At 33.2% G+C, this 19,441-nt stretch overlaps 2 protein-coding genes across 2 annotated transcripts; both read left to right on the top strand.

Annotated features, from left to right (window-relative positions):
• The first annotated feature begins 1,599 nt into the window (after positions 1-1,599).
• Positions 1,600-4,710, top strand: LOC141596244 (protein SULFUR DEFICIENCY-INDUCED 1). The gene is made up of 5 exons (XM_074416343.1): positions 1,600-2,059; positions 2,700-2,912; positions 3,000-3,148; positions 3,236-3,304; positions 3,826-4,710. Exons 1-5 carry the CDS (start codon positions 1,862-1,864, stop codon positions 4,538-4,540), a joined length of 1,344 nt encoding a protein of 447 aa, XP_074272444.1. The 5' UTR covers positions 1,600-1,861; the 3' UTR covers positions 4,541-4,710.
• A 6,723-nt stretch (positions 4,711-11,433) lies between these two features.
• Positions 11,434-13,596, top strand: LOC141596243 (uncharacterized). Its single transcript, XM_074416341.1, has 2 exons — positions 11,434-12,248; positions 12,993-13,596. Exons 1-2 carry the CDS (start codon positions 11,525-11,527, stop codon positions 13,394-13,396), a joined length of 1,128 nt encoding a protein of 375 aa, XP_074272442.1. The 5' UTR covers positions 11,434-11,524; the 3' UTR covers positions 13,397-13,596.
• The last annotated feature ends 5,845 nt before the right edge of the window (positions 13,597-19,441 follow it).

Raw genomic sequence — 19,441 nt, 5'->3', positions numbered from 1 at the left:
CTCCAACTTTTTAGTCGACTATGTTAAATTAGTGTAAATTTATGGATTTCTCGGAAAGGTATTAGTTTAGTAGTTATGATTGAGTTTATTTACGGCTTGGCTTATAATTGGCTGGTTGAAATAGACTCGTGAAAGATGGCTAGGCTCTTCTGGACAGGCCTTGAATCAGTCTGTCTGATGAGGTGGATTGTATGGGTCGAGTCGGGCTGGTTCAGATTTTCCCATAACTCACCCCGTCATACCTATTTGTTTTACGAGCTTGGTGTGGGCAGGTGTAACTATCTTGCCCCTGAACCGACCCTGAGGTATTACAGGTTGAGGCGAGCTGCAGAAAGTCAGAAACATTGACTTGCCTGCATGGGTTGGCCAAGTCAGGCGAACTTGTGCAGTTGGCTAGGTCTAGTTAGAATGACATTGTTTCCATTTTCAGTGGATTCAAAGATCAATTATTCTTTGGTTCTGAATTTTGAGAAAACAAAGAAGAACGACACAGCAAAGTGATGACGCTTCTTTTATTGTGATATACTGTAGTAGTCATTCGATGCGAATCACGATGTAATTTCATATTGGATCATACGAAGTATGAAGCAACCTCTTTGTATCGGTGAGACAGGGTTAAGGTTGCATATACTTCTAATTCATTCTTACCCCGCAACATAATTTCATCTTCAATGAGGTCAAACGTTGGGTTTATGATAAAAAGCTCTTACTTTTGTTAGGTTGTCTCGAAGGTTTATGTTTGTAATGTTGACTCTTATTATCAACCAACAGTTATTCTCGTCTAATTATTAAAAAAAAAAAAAAAAAATTAGCTCCCTACATATCGTTCATTTGATATCACAAACATAACTCAATAACTATTATGTAATTGACTTATTTACTTGTATATTACTAAACCAAACTCATCTAATCCATTTATAACTTGCGAAAACCATTAGTCATCGAACCTATTTAGCACAACAAACCTATTTAACTTAATTTAAACCCATTTAAATTCTTATTTAGGTAAATTGTTTTCCAAATTGGTTCCATTTTTCAATTCAAAAGTTTTCAGACCGAATCTTATATAAAAAAAAATAATTTTACTTCAAAACATTATTCCCTAAAATTAGAAACTAAAATGACCAAAATTTATCATGTAATAATTTCAAATTTATGTATCATTCATTCTTTCATTCTTTCCTGATTCTATATATGTTCAAGTTAGAATTTAAAGGTCATTGCAAGTCAATGTCAGAATCTTCAATTACTTCTAGCTTTGCGATTTACCTAATATTAACACTCCGCTAAATAAGACTCCGCTACAAAAATGTACTGACTAGTGACCACAATCCACCACTAGAGGCAAAAGTGCCGACTCACACAAGATAAACGTTTATGGTTCAATTTTCCAGCTAATTGTCCCCAACTTTGATTTTGCCTTAATTTTAAATAACGAAAAACAAGTCTTCCTATTTTCTTCCGATCCACATTTGTAAACCAAATAAAGAACCTTAATCACTCAATAGTCTTCTCCTTTCCCACCCTCCAAATTCCCAATCAAAATATTCTAAATTATAAAAATTCTAAATGTAAATATAAATCTTTTTTTTTTTTTTTGGTGCAAATGTAAATGTAAATAGCCAAGAAAATACTTCGTAACCCCTAACACAAAATTCAAATATTAACGGCTACTATACTCATTTCCCTCTTCCTCACAAATTATCATCATCATCATCTTCTTCTTCTTCTTCCATTACCAAAAACCAATTTAATTTCTCATTTCAGTATATATTAATACTAATAATCAAAGACTAACATTCTTAATCTTGAAAATTCAAAACTTGTTAAATTGTTCAGTAAAATTTCCTGAAAAAAAAAAATGAGGACAGATCAAAATTCCGAGAAGAACTTGCCAAGAAACGAGTTTTACACTCCGCCGCCGATATCGAAACAAAGAAATTCATTCACATCAAAGACATGGATGTCAGAGAAGAAACCATTATACCCTGATGTTTATCATGTTATTCATAAAGTTCCTCATGGAAATTCTCCTTATGTCAAAGCCAAGCATGTGCAGGTCCATAAATTTTCTCTGTTAATTTTGATAATTTCTGTTTGATTATTTCTGGGTTTTAATTGTTTGGAAATTTGAGTTGTTTTGTAATCTGGGTTTTGAATAAAGTTGAGTTCTTGTGATTAAATTTGTTGTTGTTTAGGGATTTTTATTGTTCTTTTGTTTGATCATTTAGGCTGCGTACATCCGACTCCCCTTACCCCGCAATTTACGAGGGTTCTTGACTTCTGGTTCGTTTGTTTGATCATTTTAGGGTTTCAATTGTTAGAACCTTAAGATTTTGTTTTAGGGTTTTGATGGAATTTTCTTGATTTTATCTGCATTTTTGTGGGTTTTTGAGTTCTTGTGATTAAATTTGTTGATTTCTATAGACTTTTTAGTAATTTTGTTTGATCATTTGTGGGTTTCAAATTTCAATTGTTGGAAATTTTAGTTTTTTTTAGGGTTTTGCTGGAATTTTTTTGAATTGAATTGCATGTTTGTGGATTTTGATTAAATTTCAGTTCTTGTGATCATACTTATTGTTGCCCAATTTGATCATTTGATGATAATTATAAAAAATTTACGCTACTTACTTATTGTCGATTTTCTTGAATTTTCATGTATTCTTGATTTTGTTTTTGCGATTTTGTTTGTTCTTTAGATGGTAGAGAAAGATCCAGGAAAGGCGGTATCATTGTTCTGGAATGCTATAAACTCTGGTGATCGGGTTGACAGTGCTTTAAAGGATATGGCCGCGGTGATGAAACAGTTAAATCGGCCAGATGAGGCAATTGAGGCTATTAGATCATTTCGCCATCTCTGCCCTGCCGATTCTCAAGAATCCATTGATAATGTCTTAGTGGAACTATATAAGGTATGTACTTTATTCTGAAAAAAAGTTGCATTCTGTACATTTTTGAATGCAAAAAATGTTGATAATTTTATGTACTTTGTTCATCAGAGGTCAGGTAGGCTAGAGGAGGAGATTGAGGTTCTTCTTCTCAAATTAAAGCGTGTTGAAGAAGTGAATTGTTTTGGTGGGATGACTATAAGAATGGGACGATCCCATGGAAAGCGCATTCCTGTACGACCTCAACAAGAGTATGCAAGGTTGTGTTATGTTTTACATGAGCTCATTATAACCTTCTTAATATCAATATTTTTGCCTCGTCTGAGTCGCTTTCATAATTTTTGCAGGCTGTTGGGGAACTTGGCATGGGCTTATTTGCAGTTAAATGAATACAGAAGCGCTGAAGAGTACTACAGGTAAGCTAAAACACTGATTCAGAGTCGCTACATTTTCCTTATCGAGACAATTCAAATCAGTTAACGACATTTCTAAATCTTCTCTGAAATGTTTTTGATTGCATGTGTGTATCACGCTTGGCTATGTTTTTTTAAGCCAAAAACAGTAGTCTTTTCATAGTATATAGCCTGATTTTGCGCATATTTGAACGTCTAATTGTGCAGGAAAGCGCTATATTTCCTTATCGAGACATTCAAATCAGTTCACGAAATTTCCAAATCTTCTCTGAAATGTTTGCCAGAAACAGTAGTTTTTTCATAGTATACAGCCTGATTTTGCGCATATTTGAACGTCTAATTGTGCAGGAAAGCGCTATATTTACTTATCGAGACATTCAAATCAGTTCACGAAATTTCCAAATCTTCTCTGAAATGTTTATCAGAAACAGTAGTCTTTTCATAGTATACAGCCTGATTTTGCGCATATTTGAACGTCTTGCAGTGAAATTTAGGTTAACACATGAACTGTATTAATTGTGCAGGAAAGCGCTATCAATTGAGCCAGACAGGAACAAGCAATGCAATCTAGCAGTTTGCCTGATGTGCATGAACAACATTACCGAAGCCAAATTCCTGCTACAAAGTATACAGTCATCGGCCCCTGAAGGAAAAATGGACGAGACATATGCCAAGGCGTATGAGCGCGCAGTAGAGCTGTTATCTGAAATCGAGTCTCATCCATTCGACAACAAAGAGAACAACTCTACAAATACCAGTGTCTTTGCCTTCTCACCCTACAAAAAAGACCCTTTTTCATGGCAAAGTCTCGGGAAAACTCCACCAATTCCAGATCGAAGACAGCTTAAGAGTCCGATGACACAGCCTAAGAGAGATGCCAGGTGGACCCCACCGATTCCTGCAGGAAAATTTCTTGTTAGTCCATTCACTCAGCCTAGAACAGGTTCAAGATTGCCGGATACTGATGATTGGAGAAAAGGGCCCCACAGGAACGAGCCTATAAGTCATTTTCCACGGAGATTGCAGTTTGGAGACCCTGCAGAACTAAGAACCAGCACGAAAGAGAACATATCCGAAACTGACTGGGTCGAGAATGGACTGAATTTGGCAGCATATGAAGGTAAGAAGAGTTGGGCTGATATAGCCGAAGAAGAAGAAGAAGCAGAACGACAGCAACAGCAAGAAAAGAGAAGACTGGATGTTTTCAGGGAGTTAGCTCCAGCGAACCCGAAAGCTTGAATATACATACATTACTGTGCCCTATAGTTCAGCAATACTTGAATGCTGTAGCAGTGTGCATTTGTCGATGATTTGTCGGGTTTTGTGTTCATAAGTTCAATGAATTCCATTCTTTGTTGTAAGTAAACTCAATGTGCATCTCGTCATTGTTTGTAAATGAGGTTGGTTAGACTATATTATAGTTACTCTAAACGATTTGAGGCGATGATTAATATCGTTGAAGAAGAGTGCATCTTCTTAGCTAATACTCCGTTCTCTGTAAGATTCGCGTCAAAACAAATTATTCGATAAAGTCCATTGGCCTAGAGTCGACAATGGTGAGCTACGAGCAGTCGAGAATATTGTATAACATACTCGACCTGAGATTAAATAGGTACAACCTATTTATATGGTTGAGGCGTAGTAATTGGATCTTATACCTTAATACAGTCAAATGTGGATAAACATACAGCCACACAGGACATTGTTAATTGTGTGGTAAGGAGGCTCCCAGGAATCGAACTTGAGACCTTAGGGTGAGCAAACACCCATACCATATTGTAAGACCATCACAACCAAAACCGTAATTTACTAAAAATCTAAAATATATACGCGATTATATGTATGTATATGTAACATGTTGAAGAAAGCCAAGTACGCTATCAAACTTCAGAGAAGTGATTTTTGTATATGAGATTATGAGCTATGGTTTTGAAGTATTATTATTATTATTATTATTATTATTGAGAACACATTCGCGAAATTGATCGCTCACTCCAAGGTCCATTTGCATTTGAACAAACTAGTTGAATGCCTAGTAGTTTACTCCCTTGGTCTCAACTATTTGTTTACCTCTAATTAAGGCTCTGTTTGGCAAATAGCAGTAGCAGATTTATAATAGCAGATAACGTTGGTAGAACACGGTTAGCAGATTTTAGTAGCAGGTTTGACTAGCAGATTTAAGAAAAGTTGTTTGGGAATTAGCAGAGATTATAGGACAATTATACTATTTTCATGTATAGATTGAATATGCTGCTATTAGCAGCATATTCAAAAACAGTAGATTCCGGCTAATATGCTATCAAAATATATATGTCATTTACCAAACACATCAAATTAGTAGATTGATTGGTCAACATACGGAGTACTATTTAGGTCGAAATCTACTAATTTCAGTCAATATGCTGTTTACCAAACAACGCCTAAAACAAATAATATAAAAGGTAAATAAATAAAGGAGTCATAATTGTGCATGCATGCATATATGGCTTTGGTGGTCGATCAATATAAAACCAAGTTAACCAAATGATAGTCTATCGTTGCATGGCGTTGTTACTTAATTATGTAATCTAGTCTTTCCACGACGTAAATGATTCCTGATCATTGCTATTTTCACTTTGTCATTCCTTATACCACCATGAGTCTGCATGCATATATAATCGGGGCGGGCGACTCAAGATTCAATTTGAAATGATCCGAATATATAACGAACCATACTCGATCTAAGGTTAATAGGTACAACCTGTTTATACAAGACCAAACCGGCAAACCAACAAAAAAAAATAATGTGATTAGTCTAAATCGATGATTCGATAATCAATTAGTTTAATAACGATAATAAATACGAAATGTAAATTATACTGAATATTTAATTTAATGAATGTTGACTGAAAACAAAAGGACCTTATGATACTCCAAACATGAACTATGGTTCTAATTTGAAAACACATGATGCAATGTTTTCAATACTTTTATGATTAGTCAAAAATCACTCTCTCTTTTAAACTGCCACACAAGGGCATGCATGAATTCACGGAGAAAATTGCTTGGGACACTGGATTTGTTGCAATCTGACGAAAACACCCCTATCATGATACTACACCATTTGGACTGGTTGTGGAAACTAAAGGCCAAAATTGTCAAACGACAAATAAATCCAGTGTCCCAGGTAATTTGCTCCGTGAAATTAGGGCTGTCCGCCACACAATGGTGATTTGTCCTAGAAATGACCCAAACCAAATCCCCAACCCAGAGGATGATATTGACAATAACAAAATTCAAGCCTAAAATCCGACTTGAAATTAACTTGAATGACTCGATATATGGCCACCTCTTATTCATAATAACGTTTATGAGTTGGGGAAGCTTAGCTAGTTCGGTAAACCTGGCAAACGGGTCAATCAAGTCGATTGGGTAAGTTTGGACAGGCTCATTTTCAGTGGTAATTCAGGCAAGACCTGATTAGGTCGGGTCATTTCATGTTCGGGACATTTTCGTGTCTATTATCATCAAGTTTCTTATGAATAAGAGACGACTTGCAACAATAATTTTCAGGTCGGGTCATATTGATCAAGGTCAATTCAAGTTACGTGTCAAACTCAGATCCTCTCAACTCTGGTGCGAATCGTGTTATTCAGGCCAGGTTATTTACCAAGTCTATACATAGATGGTTTTCTTAAATCTATCGGGTCGAAAACCCACAACAAGTAAGGATTCGAGTTCTCATCCAATCAATACCCTTTTCTCCCCAAATTTTCTTTAAAATAATTCAAGTCAAGTCCATCTAAATCCCTAAATCCCTAAACCTTGACCAAAGCTGAACAAACCTAGAATTTCATCAATATCCAAGATGACCTCTTCCTAGATTTTGGTATCTACAAGTCAAAGTGACAGAAATACACACAAAAGTGGTGGGATTGACCACTGATAGGCTAACGTTGCATTGCCAGTCTTCGTACTAGCTACTACATACCAGTATCTTTTACGAAGTATAAATCAAGGCACCTTTTTCTTAAGATTAAAATCTCTTCTCCCTAAATAATTACGGAGTACGGAGTATTATGTAAAATCGTCTTATAATAAAACAATCCTTTCATATGTAAAAACACGAGCAGATCGAGATATAAATAGACAAAAGACAATTATTATTGATAACAATAAATGAGTTTGACCTCACTTTATACCATAAAATGAATTTATTCTAAAACTTAACTTACTCTTTTATGTTTCCAGTTAAACTCTGTTCTTTTCGGTTTAATTTAGCACACTCTGTTTTTTTCGGTTTAATTTTAGCTCATTTTAGTTCATTTCTATTCATCTCAGCTAATTTCAATTCAGTTCAGCTTCATTCATCGCACTTCAGTTCAATTCAGCTCTATTATAACTAAAATGGATTAAGGGGGTGTTTGGTAAATAGCGGATTGACAAAACATAGCATATTTGGGACTTTTAGCATATTTGACCGGTCAATATGATATTTGGGGTGTTTGGTAAACAACATATTGGGATAGTAGATTGGGGCCGAATCTACTATTTTACAATATGTTGTTCCCCCAAGCATATTTTAAGAGTAGATTGGGAAAAAAATAAATTCACATTTTTACCCTTAGGAAAATATGACCTTACCTTTATTCCATAGTTAATTCATGTACTTACTTGTCATTTTACAAAAGATTGAGATAATTTGCTAATTTAAATCCGCTACTTACCAAACACCTTTAACAAAATCTGCTAATCAAATATACTAGTCAAACTTGTTAACAAAATCTGCTTTCACAATCTGCTTCTGCCAATATTAATCCGTTGTTTACCAAACATAGCCTAAGTATACTATACTATCTAGATACATGGGAAATTGTAGTATTCTTTTGTCTCATCTAAGCAAAATAAATACCAAGTAATACTTAACCTATTTTAGTTATAAAATGGATATCTCAGTCATAAACGTATTATTTACATTAAAATAATAGGTCTTGGTATAGATGGGTGGGGCGTATAAATAGGTAAAAACCTCTAATAAAACGGGTAGGGGGACAAAGTGGGGCACCCCCATGGCCCCATGTGCTTCCCACTTTATGGCAAATGGGTATTTTGTGAGGGGAAATGGTATCCGTCTATACGTATAGACGGATAATGTCCGTCTATAATGAAAATTTGTGACATTAAAAATACATAAATATAGAGATGATGAAGTAGTACAGTAATGAAACAGTGGATCTCAGCAATGCATAGGCAGAAGAAATCTCTACCCTCCTTTACTAAGCTACGTACTTTTAGGGAGCAGTGGATTAAATCAGTAGATTTAGATATGAACTTTTAGCTTTTGAAGATTCTTGATGATTTTAAGGAGAAAGACTTGTCATCATTGTATTTTTAATACATTATTAATTACATTTCTTCCAAAAGTTGCATTAAAATGTCCCACTGTACTCTAAACTTGAACCTTGAGATAGACCAATAGACTATCCTCGTGAATGTTACTGCCACTTTCATGTAAATCAACTTAATGTTCATTGTTTTTTTAGAATACTTTTTGTTAGATAAATAGGGTGGAAATAGCCGCGGTAAATTTAACGGCTAAAATTTAGGTGAAATTCGGTTTTAAAAATATTATTAAGAGCCATTTTGTAGGGGTTCCTTGTCTGAGGCTATGTTTTTTAAACTTCGATCATGTCACGTTTTTAAAAGAGTGGTTGACCTGATATACGTGGTTTGCATGCTATGATATATACTTACGAAGTTAGGAGTTTACTCAGTGCACACTGAAGATAGCGGTTGCGCGTTTTAGTCGATAAAATTAGGATAAATTGATAACGTCAATTAGGAAATCTATCATGTCACGGCGTCACGCGTTATGTATAGATCTCGCTAATTGATTTGACTAGAATAACTCTATTTGTGTTTGTAGATCTCGCTAATTGACTTGACTAAAATAACTCTATTTGTGTCCAAACAGAGATCTCGAATTTGTCCTGTAACTGAATGGACCCTACTCTATCCAATCTGACTCGTATTTTAATGTCTTATAGTAACCATAATCCTTAAATAACTTTATAACGATTCAATGACCAGAATTGAAATGATTCGATCCTACCTAATCTGACCTGAATTCTTACAAATCTAAAAGAACTCGATCCAAACTAATCCAATCCACACCCGACCGTATTTGATTGACCAGTTTGCCAAGCTAGTTATGTGAAAGTTTTGTAAAGGTTTTTTATTATTATAAATAACAAAGTACATTAATCTACAATTTTCAATATTTCATCTTAGTTTATGGAGTTACAACGTTTGCAAGTGATACTAGTTTTACATATGTAAGTAGATTGTAGATAACTAGGGTGAATTAAAAATTTACAGTTAGTCATGTAATTACATGATGAAGGAGGTACTAATTATTTCACTTAGTTTTAGACAATATAAAAAATTTATAAATTCATCAACTAATTTGTCAAGATAAAAATCATTGCATTTTAAAGAAGAAAAATGAAATAGCATCACTTTTTTAGTTTTAGTCAAAAAAAAAAAAATTATAAATTCATATATCAATGAATTTGTGATGACACAAATCAATGTAATTTAAAGAAGAATAATGAGATTTCGTTACCGATGGCACTGATTTCAGTGTCATACTCATAATAAATTATTCTATTAATATATAATTACATTATAAATATATTTTGTGTAAGGGTTTTTCTAACCTATGCCCATTGGGCATAGGTTAAGAAAGCAAAAAAAAACAAAGAATTTAATGATGTCTTTATGGAAAATTGTAATATACAATTACTTTTTTTTTCCTTAGGAAATTATTTAAATCTTTCTATTTTAACATTCTTAACCTATGCCCACTGGGCATAGGATAGAAAACCCGTTCATGTAATTAAGTATGATAATATTGACACCCATTACCACCCGATAACGTCATCTCATTTTTAAATAACAAATAACTATTTAATAAATTAAAAGACGGCGTCACCAGTTTTATTCAAGTAAGTGTCTCTTAGAACGGAGGTATCCCTCTTAAGATCAGATGAAAACGAGTCAAATATACTCCCACTTACCTTGAGATATGATCAATATTATAAAAAGCTGACCCGACCCAAAGAAGTCGACCTGAACCGCCCGAAACCCGAGCCGATAGAATCCGAAAGTTGGGTGAACCGAAGCCGACCCGATGTGAGACTGACAACCGAAACTACCTTCATTTCCCTAACCTAAATTGACCCAAACCGACCGATGACCCGGTATTAACTCAACCCAATTTTGACTTGATAATAAAATTAGTTTAATAATGGTCCAAATAAGATCGAATTTATATTCATCTTAATTTTTCAAGCTTAAAACTAAAATAAATACATTTCTAAATTGTTTGAACATGAATTTATACGAAATATGTTTATAACCTAACCTGGTAGTGACCCGAATTGAACCCGATTCGATTAGTCACCCGATTATGACGCGACCCGACAATGAATCGTAACCAACTTGAACCTGTTGTTGACCCGACACATCCGAACCCAATATGACTTACTCTCTTTGATCCGACCCATAATCGACCTGAGTGAGCCGATTATTACCACCTCTGCCTAGCCATTCTCAGTTGTCTCATCTATTATACCTAACCCGTTTTAAGTTTAAAACAAATATGACAATCTTACTAGAATTTTGTTCTATAAATTTGTGATGAATCGTAACCAACTCGAACCTGTTGTTGACCCGACACATCCGAACCCGATATGACTGACCCGCTTTGATCCTACTCATAATCGACTTGAGCGAGCCGATTGTCACCTCTGCCTAAGCATTCTCATTTGTCTCATATATCTATTATATTTAATCCGTTTTAATTTTAAGACAGATATTGTAATGTTAGGGTAATTTTGTTCTATATAATTTGGGATGAAAATGAAAGGAGATACAAAAAATGCAACAAGTGGTATGAAAAAGCTGCTAACATAAAAATGACAACATCCCTCTCTCCAGTCTCCCCTCTTCATTTATTCACCAAGGAAGAATAGCTTTGACTGAGATTTCATCATTCAACTTTGAATTGAACTAAAATACATGTCCCTACATTATATCCACATCAATATAATTTCTTACAAAAATAAAAGTACCCATAACATACACATTTCTTCCCATACATTCATTTCATTCTTCTTCATATTATTTCTTCAAAAAAAATAAAATTACCAAAATACCCTTATTGTTGTTGTTGTTACATGCATGGAAGAACAAGGAAAAATGGGTATGAGGGAGTATAGGAAAGGGAATTGGACAATTCAAGAAACAATGATATTAATAGAAGCAAAAAAAATGGATGATGAAAGAAGAAAATTAAGCAAAAAACAAGCTTATCATAATATTATTACTACTTCTCCAAGTAGTAATATTAATACGAGTACGAGTATGAGTATGAGTACGAAACCGGTGACGGAATTAAGGTGGAAATGGGTAGAAGAATATTGTTGGAGAAAAGGGTGTTTAAGGTCACAAAATCAATGTAATGATAAATGGGATAATTTAATGAGAGATTATAAGAAAATTAGGGATTTTTCTAGGAATTTATTAATTTCTAATAAAGGTGGTGATAATTATGATCAACATGAAGAAATTAGTGGTAATGTTAAGGTAAAGAGTTATTGGGAAATGGATAAGGTTGAAAGAAAAGATAAGGGTTTGCCTACAAATATGTTGCCTCAAATTTATCAAGCATTGTTTGATGTTGTTGAAAGTAGTGGGAGTGGTAGTGGTAGTGGTTGTACTACTCCTAGTAGTGTTGGTGTTGTTGCGGCGGTTGCGGTTGCGGGCCCGACTCAGTTTTTGCAGCTTCCGCCTCCGTCTCCACCGCCTCCGTTGCAGTTGCAAATGAGTCCGTTGCCGTTTTATTCTCCGCAATCACAAGTGCAAGTGCAACCGCAACCGCTACTTCAGGTGTTACCTACATTAGGTATGTATATATTCCATTATTTAATTTATTATCGCACTTTTATCTTCTCATTTGACTTTTTATGACCAAAGTTATAGAGTTTTTTAATTGTAAAAGTCTCATGGATGTACATTTTCATCGTTCCTAAGTCATTTTCTTACGTTTATTCAAATTACGTGAAAAAAACAATTTGAAAAGGGCATAATAAGGAATTTGAGCTAATGTTACTTGATGTTTTCATGTCTATTTTGACTTAATATTATTTGTTTTATTTTTTGTTTAGCTAAACTCACAATTAACAATGCTAATATAATTATTTACTTGATTTTGGACGCATGATTTCACTTGTCAAATTAAACCTAATTCTAATTTATACTATGATTTTTCGGTTTATTTGATTTATTCATCATATTTAATTAATTAGTGGTAAAACTAAGTTTAAAACAATAAAATGATCATTAATTAATTAATGGTTAACAATCATAATACATTGGATCGCTATGAAACTTATGCTAAATCATGATCATATATATTCATAACAAGTGAATAATCCTAGTATATTATACTCAGTATATTCTTGTGTGGCTTATGCAGTTGTACTTAAGTATGATCATCACACACACTGTAAATTTTAAGACGGAAATGCCCGTCTTAAATTTAAATATGAAACATAATGTAAATTGTCAATATTTGTTTAAGAGAGATTAACTGATTAATATAATTATTGTCAAAATCATACTAACAAAAATTTGGTGGATTAATTAGAATTAGAAGCAAGTGAACAATCACAACCGGAATCATCAGCAAAGAGAAGACGGAAAGAAGAAAGAGTAATAATAGAAGCATCCGTACCAGAAGGAACAAGTACGGATGCTCCAACAACAACAACTACTACTACGACTACAACACCACCAACGTTACAAGACATAAGTTCGGCTATATGTAGGAGTGCTTCAATTATTTCCGAAGCGATCCAAGCTAATGAGCAAAATGAAGAGAGGAGACACAAAGAGATTATGCAAATTCATGAAACAAGATTAAGATTTGAAGAGTCTAGATTAGAGGTTACTAGACAAGGGTTTAATGGCTTAAATGATGCCATTAATAAGCTTGCTAATTCTATTCTTACTTGGGCTAATGCTTCCCATAGATCTCACCAAGGTCCTTAGATTAGGCTTGGTTTAAGAAATTGTGTCCCGACTCAATTGATGCTGACGGGTTTTGAACTTGGTATTGATATAGACGGGTTTTGAGTCTTGCTATAGAACCAGTCGATTACTCGGGATTTACTTATTGATTCCTAAGTATATCCGTGATTGTAAGTTGATTATCGATTTTCTTTAGGGTAAATAATTATTTTTATGATCTACGTAACCTTTAGTTTGTTTAGTAAGTACTCGTATTACTTACTGATTCCTAAATATTACCCGGGCTTACTTATTAATGCCTAAGCATTTCTTAGGAGCGTTTTAAATTTGAAACGGATAAAAAACAATCTTCAATACTCCTTATTAGTTACTACTCCGTACTAATCAGATATATGCATCTGTTGTTGTTTCAGATCTGTTTCATGCTTACTATCATCGTATATTAGTTGTTTAGTTATATGGGCAAGTGAAATATTGAGATTATTTTATATTAATTTAGTACAACAATTGTCAATTCAATCTTGAATCTTATGTTGAAATCATGGGATAGCTAGAAGAAACAAGTCAAAGAAATGTGAGTGGATTTGGGGAAATTAGATAGACGTGAAATATGGTCAATGCATGTCATTTGGTGGGATAGGTGCAGTGCAATATAAAAGGCTGCCATTTCTATTTAAGACAATTTAATGTCTTAGATCTTCTTTTTTGTTTCACAAAATCTTATTCAAGACTGTACGTATCCGTCACTTTGGAGTGACGGATACCATTTCTTCTCACAAGTGACCCAAATAGAGGAGAGAGGGAAGCACATGGGGGTGCCCCCACCTTATCCCCCCTATCCGTTTTGTGAGTGACATTACCCGTCCCCTGCTCCAACCCGTTTTCAGTAAGACTAACTGTTTTTGTTTATACACAATTTAAAAGAAAATATTTTTGCTTTTATTTGTGTGGTATATGAGTAGCATCATAAATTCTTATTTCAGATCGCCATATCCACGATCAGACAATACAATTTCCTCTCACAAAAAACTCATTTAGGGTGTGAGTGGGAAAGCACATGAGGGTGTCCCACCACTCATGTGCTTCTCACTTGCGAGAAGTCTTATTACGGTCTAAAATAATGCGGTCTGAATCAAGACGGATTGAAGTAGCATATATTTGTGATTACTGAATCACCAACCTAGATACTCCGTATCTTTAATTCAGAGAACGTAAGGAGGTCGACCTCCAAATATGTTCACCTATCTTTCATGGTTGATTGAGAATGTTTTTTCTTTTATAAAGGAGCAATTAGTTAGGTAATTTCAACGTTAACGAAATCTGAACCTAAATCATGAGTATCACCACGTATTATTACAAACATTGCAAATTATCTTAATCTTACTAGAGGACGACTTATTTTTCGAGTTTTGCCCTAGTGTTACCCATAGTCCCATACCTAGAGTTCAATGAATTGAAAGTTGTTCTTTTTAGTGACGACGGAACCCGCAGTCGCTATCTTTGGTGCGCACTGGGTAAACCCTCGAGTGTACGTGATAGCCTGCAAACCACGTATACCAGGTAAGCCACCCGAGGATGACAGACTCGAAGTCTATTAGTCGTAGACTCAGGCTAAGAATACATCACAAGATTTTGCTCTTGGGTAGGCTTGAACCCGAGTTTCTTGGGAATTTCACCCAAGTTTTAACCACTAGACTCCACCCTTGCAGTTGAAAGTTGTTTTTGCCCATTGTAGTTTGTCTTTGAATGGTCTTGATCACCTTTGATCTCGGTTGTCGCTCGATGTGAATACATTAGTAGCCCATCAATATCCTGATTAGCTGCATGTATATTGATACTACTTCCGTTTCAGTCAATAGCTTACACTTTCTTTATTTACTCCCACAATATAAAGTAAATGTAAACTATTCACTAGAACAGAGGGAGTATATGATTGTCAGTTGTCACCTCCCTAGCCCTCTAAGTTTATCTTGTTGATGAGTGGCCTCGCTAATTAACCAAGTGAGGTGAATCATTATGATAAAATGAGAAGGTTAATAAGTAGGAATGTCACTAAGATGAAAAAATGTAATATCAACGGTAGGGATATTACTTGGAGACTAAGGCTCCGTTTGGCACGATATTTCAGGTAGCTTATTTGACCAAAGTAGTTTATTTGACCAAAATTTCAGCTACCTGATTTTTTTGCAAGTGTTTGGCAAGTAGCTTATTTGATCAAATAAGTTACCTGAAATGAAATGCTACCTCAGGTAGCATTTGAGAAATCAGGTACCTGAAATGACTTATTTTCCATTTTTTACCCGTTTATTCTATAATATTAAATAATTTTCATGTCCTTTTACGTCATTTTACCAAAATCAGCTACCTTTTCAGCTAGTTTGCCAAACACTTTTTTATATAATCAGTTACCTTATGAGCTCCTAATTTTCAGCTACTTTATCAGTTCAGTTTTCAGCTACCTTTTCAGGTAGGATTGTAGAAATCTTATCAAAACTAATTATAAACAAAAGCGAATTTTACCAAAAAAAGTCAAATGCAACTGTATATAATAAGACGATATAATAAGGTGCCTTTATTAATGAAATAGTCACGGTATTTATAATACAATGACTGGGTAATATTCCTAGCATATTCCGGAGATATTATGATACCCATAATATTCTGATACCCATAATATTCTCCATTCTATCTTTTCCTATATTATCTCTAACAATATAATCTTAACATAATATATCTTTTCCTAGATTAAAATGTGAATATACAATGGATATGCTAATTACTATAAATATTTTTTTTTCCAATTTTCGACTTCATCCAAAAAGATAAGCTGAAATTTTTGAAAAAAATATTTTTTAAAAAAAGCTAAAATTTTTGGAGCTCATTGTTAGCATGCCAAGACCCATAACCAGCCCCATAACCAGCTAAGAGCCTCACTTATCCACATCCAATTATGATCGAAAGAAGCCAGCCACTCATTTGTTAACCTTTAATTAAAATATCCTATATAATGAATTAAAAGGATAAATAAATGAATGTGACGAATGAAGCACATAAAACATAATAACAATGCCTCAAGATTCAAGGAATGACAAAGTAAAATAGTGGAGTAATTATGATGAAGAATCATCTGCGTCGTGGAAAGACTAGATTAAATAATTACTAGTAACATCATGGTCCATGCATGCAAATTCCAAATCTTATGATACAAATTACTCCCATGCAACGATACTAATCATCATTTGTTTAGCTTGGTTAACGTGAACCAAACCATGCATGCAAATCGCAAAATCGCAAAGGAATAGCAAATCTTATGACATGCTAGTATACTAACCTAGCTAATAATTAGCAACATAAACCAATAACATTATTTGTGGCTTAATAATTCCAAAGCGTCTTGCTTGTGACGGGCTAATCCCGTTACAAGCTGAAGACCTCTCACAAAAAGGGAGAGGGTACAAGGTGGGGCACTCCCACGTGCTTCCCCACTCACCTCTCATGAGTATTTTATGAGAGAAAATGGTATCCGTCACAAGCTTGTGACGGATATCGCCGTCTTCAATGAGATTTTGTGTAATAATTCAGTCAGTCAATGTGCCTGTTGCTTTCATAAATAGTTAAAAGAAAACTATCAAATCTTATAATTGGATTTTCCAATCAGCACATAATTGATAGAAGATCAATTTTTGAGATGTATCATTTTCGTTTCATTCATCTGTTATACGGGTATCTTTTATTATCTGTCGATAAATAAATAATTTGAACGGATAGAATACAAAATTGCTGTATGAATTTAAGTTTAAAACAAATTCTTAAGAATCATGCTAACATTTGGTTCATTTGTTGTCACAATTTCGTGTAAGTTGTAAAATCATGTTATACAACTAGTTTAGATCCCCTGCAAATGTACGGTTCTTTTACATTGTAAATATATAGAGAAATTAACGTTTAGCAATTTAACATTAAATTTAATATAATAATTTAGAATTATTAATGAATAATATTAAGAGATAAAAGTTACATTAATTTCTATGTTTTTTTTGTATGAAGAGGTAAAAAAATTCAACAAAAAAAAGAGGTAAAAAATACCAATTACTGAAGAGGTAAAAATTACAGTAACTTTTTAAATTTAAATTTGTAGTCTTCAATTCTAAAATATTAAATACATTTATGGTTAAAATTTGATAATAAATATTAATAAAATATATAGGAGTTTGACAGTTTATATAATATAATACCAATAGCGAATCTAGAAAAAATTCTTTCTGGGTGCTGATTAATATTTAAAATTTATTAATGTGTAAATGGATGAGCTCAATACTTTCTAATAAAGCTCTTATTCTTTAACATAAAGCTCGGATACTTTATCACAAAGCTCAGATTCTACACCATACAACATATACAACTGGTTGTATAATCCATGAATTGGCAAGCATATCCATAAACGTTAGGCCCAATTTATAGGTTAAAAATGATTTGAGCGGGAAAATCTCTAAACTCGCCTATTTTTTCAGTAAGTAGGGGTTGATAATAAAATTATTAATTATCAAGATTTTATGCATAAATATTACTCATAAATATATGTGTTTAATATTTTAATCATCAACTACAGTAGTTCTCGTGCTATAACACGTTATTTTTTAGATTTTTTATTTATAAAGACGTAAATTTAATTATTTGCATAAATAAAGTGTACTGTATAAATTAAGTGTATTTTTAATTTAATGTTATAATTTACTAAATATAATACAGAAAGAGATAGAAAAAAGACAATTTACTAAGATTAGAAGACACTTTAAGTTAAGCTATTTTTTGTCTTAACTTATGATTATTATTATTAAAAATAATCTTATAATTATTATCTGCAACTAATTTAGGACATTAATAATAAATTAAGCTAGATAGAAAATGTAATTAAAACGATTTACAAATTATTAAATTGCTATTATTTAACTCCATTAGAAATTTAATAATAAAATCAACTATATTGATAATATTTCATATAGTTTTAACCCGAATAAAATTATGTTTACTCAAAATATATTAATGTTATTTTAAAAATAATATTATATTGCTGTATCCACTAAAAACATCAACATTTACGGATGATGATGTTAAAAAATCAGATAAGATAAATGATTATAATCATAATAGTTGTTATTTGAGTTTTTATGCAAAATAATTTGACATCTCATTAATTTCATTTCACCTCATAACATTTTAATTTTAGAAAAAATAATTGATCAACAAAACAAATCGAAATAATTGGGTAATGTCATGAAATGTGTATTTTAATGATTTTATATTCTAATTCTCAAACCATATTTTATTTCAATTAAAAAGATTATATTTTAGAGTTTAATGAAAAGATTATAGTTTAATGTAAAGATAATGGTTTAATGAAAGAAAAATTTATTTGTTTCCTTAATTAAGTAAGTGACCTTGGAGGGAAAACTTTTCATAATTTTTATTCTCTTAGTATATAGGGAGATTATGTAGTATGTTACTCATAAATACTCCCTCCTATTCACAATAAACCCCCCATTTCATTTTGGCACAAATATTAAGGAAACACACTACCCCACCATATAATTAAATTTGGACCACACAAATACACCACCCCACCATATAATTAAATTTGAACCACACAAACATTTACCAAAAAAGGAAATAGGGAAGTTATTGTGAATAGACGAAAAAGGAAATAGGGAAGTTTATTGCGAATAGGAGGAAGTATAAGATTACGATCAACTTCTGCTAATTCAATCCTACCTACTCTATCGATTCAAAGTAAAAACCCTAACGATATTGATACTCCGTATCTATTATGTCAAAAGGTAAGTAGTAGTATTACGATAAGTTTATCATGAGACGGTCTTATACGGGAATATTAAGAATGAGTGATTGTCATATAGTGAGAAATTGGCCAGCTAAGGAAGGTACAAAATGGCGCAGTAAGCACTAAGCAGCACAGAAGTCAGTTTGACTAGCTATTAGTGTTGACTAAATGGACCCCACACACTCTCACCCTGCTCATGTGACCCTGACCTGTTGCTTTCTTTCTTTCTT

Source organism: Silene latifolia, chromosome 8 (genome assembly GCF_048544455.1).
Source record: "Silene latifolia isolate original U9 population chromosome 8, ASM4854445v1, whole genome shotgun sequence".
In the NCBI taxonomy this organism is placed as follows: domain Eukaryota; kingdom Viridiplantae; phylum Streptophyta; class Magnoliopsida; order Caryophyllales; family Caryophyllaceae; genus Silene; species Silene latifolia.
This window is presented reverse-complemented; position numbering and strand designations above follow the sequence as displayed.

What these genes read in the sequence shown, in the direction of transcription:
- LOC141596244 (XM_074416343.1), top strand. Translation starts at nt 1,862, where the DNA reads ATGAGGACAGATCAAAATTCCGAGAAGAACTTGCCAAGAAACGAGTTT. An exon ending in TCAAAGCCAAGCATGTGCAG is followed by an intron (nt 2,060 to 2,699) that starts GTCCATAAATTT and finishes TTTGTTCTTTAG; the next exon opens with ATGGTAGAGAAAGATCCAGG. An exon ending in TCTTAGTGGAACTATATAAG is followed by an intron (nt 2,913 to 2,999) that starts GTATGTACTTTA and finishes TTTGTTCATCAG; the next exon opens with AGGTCAGGTAGGCTAGAGGA.
- LOC141596243 (XM_074416341.1), top strand. Translation starts at nt 11,525, where the DNA reads ATGGAAGAACAAGGAAAAATGGGTATGAGGGAGTATAGGAAAGGGAAT. An exon ending in TCAGGTGTTACCTACATTAG is followed by an intron (nt 12,249 to 12,992) that starts GTATGTATATAT and finishes TGGATTAATTAG; the next exon opens with AATTAGAAGCAAGTGAACAA.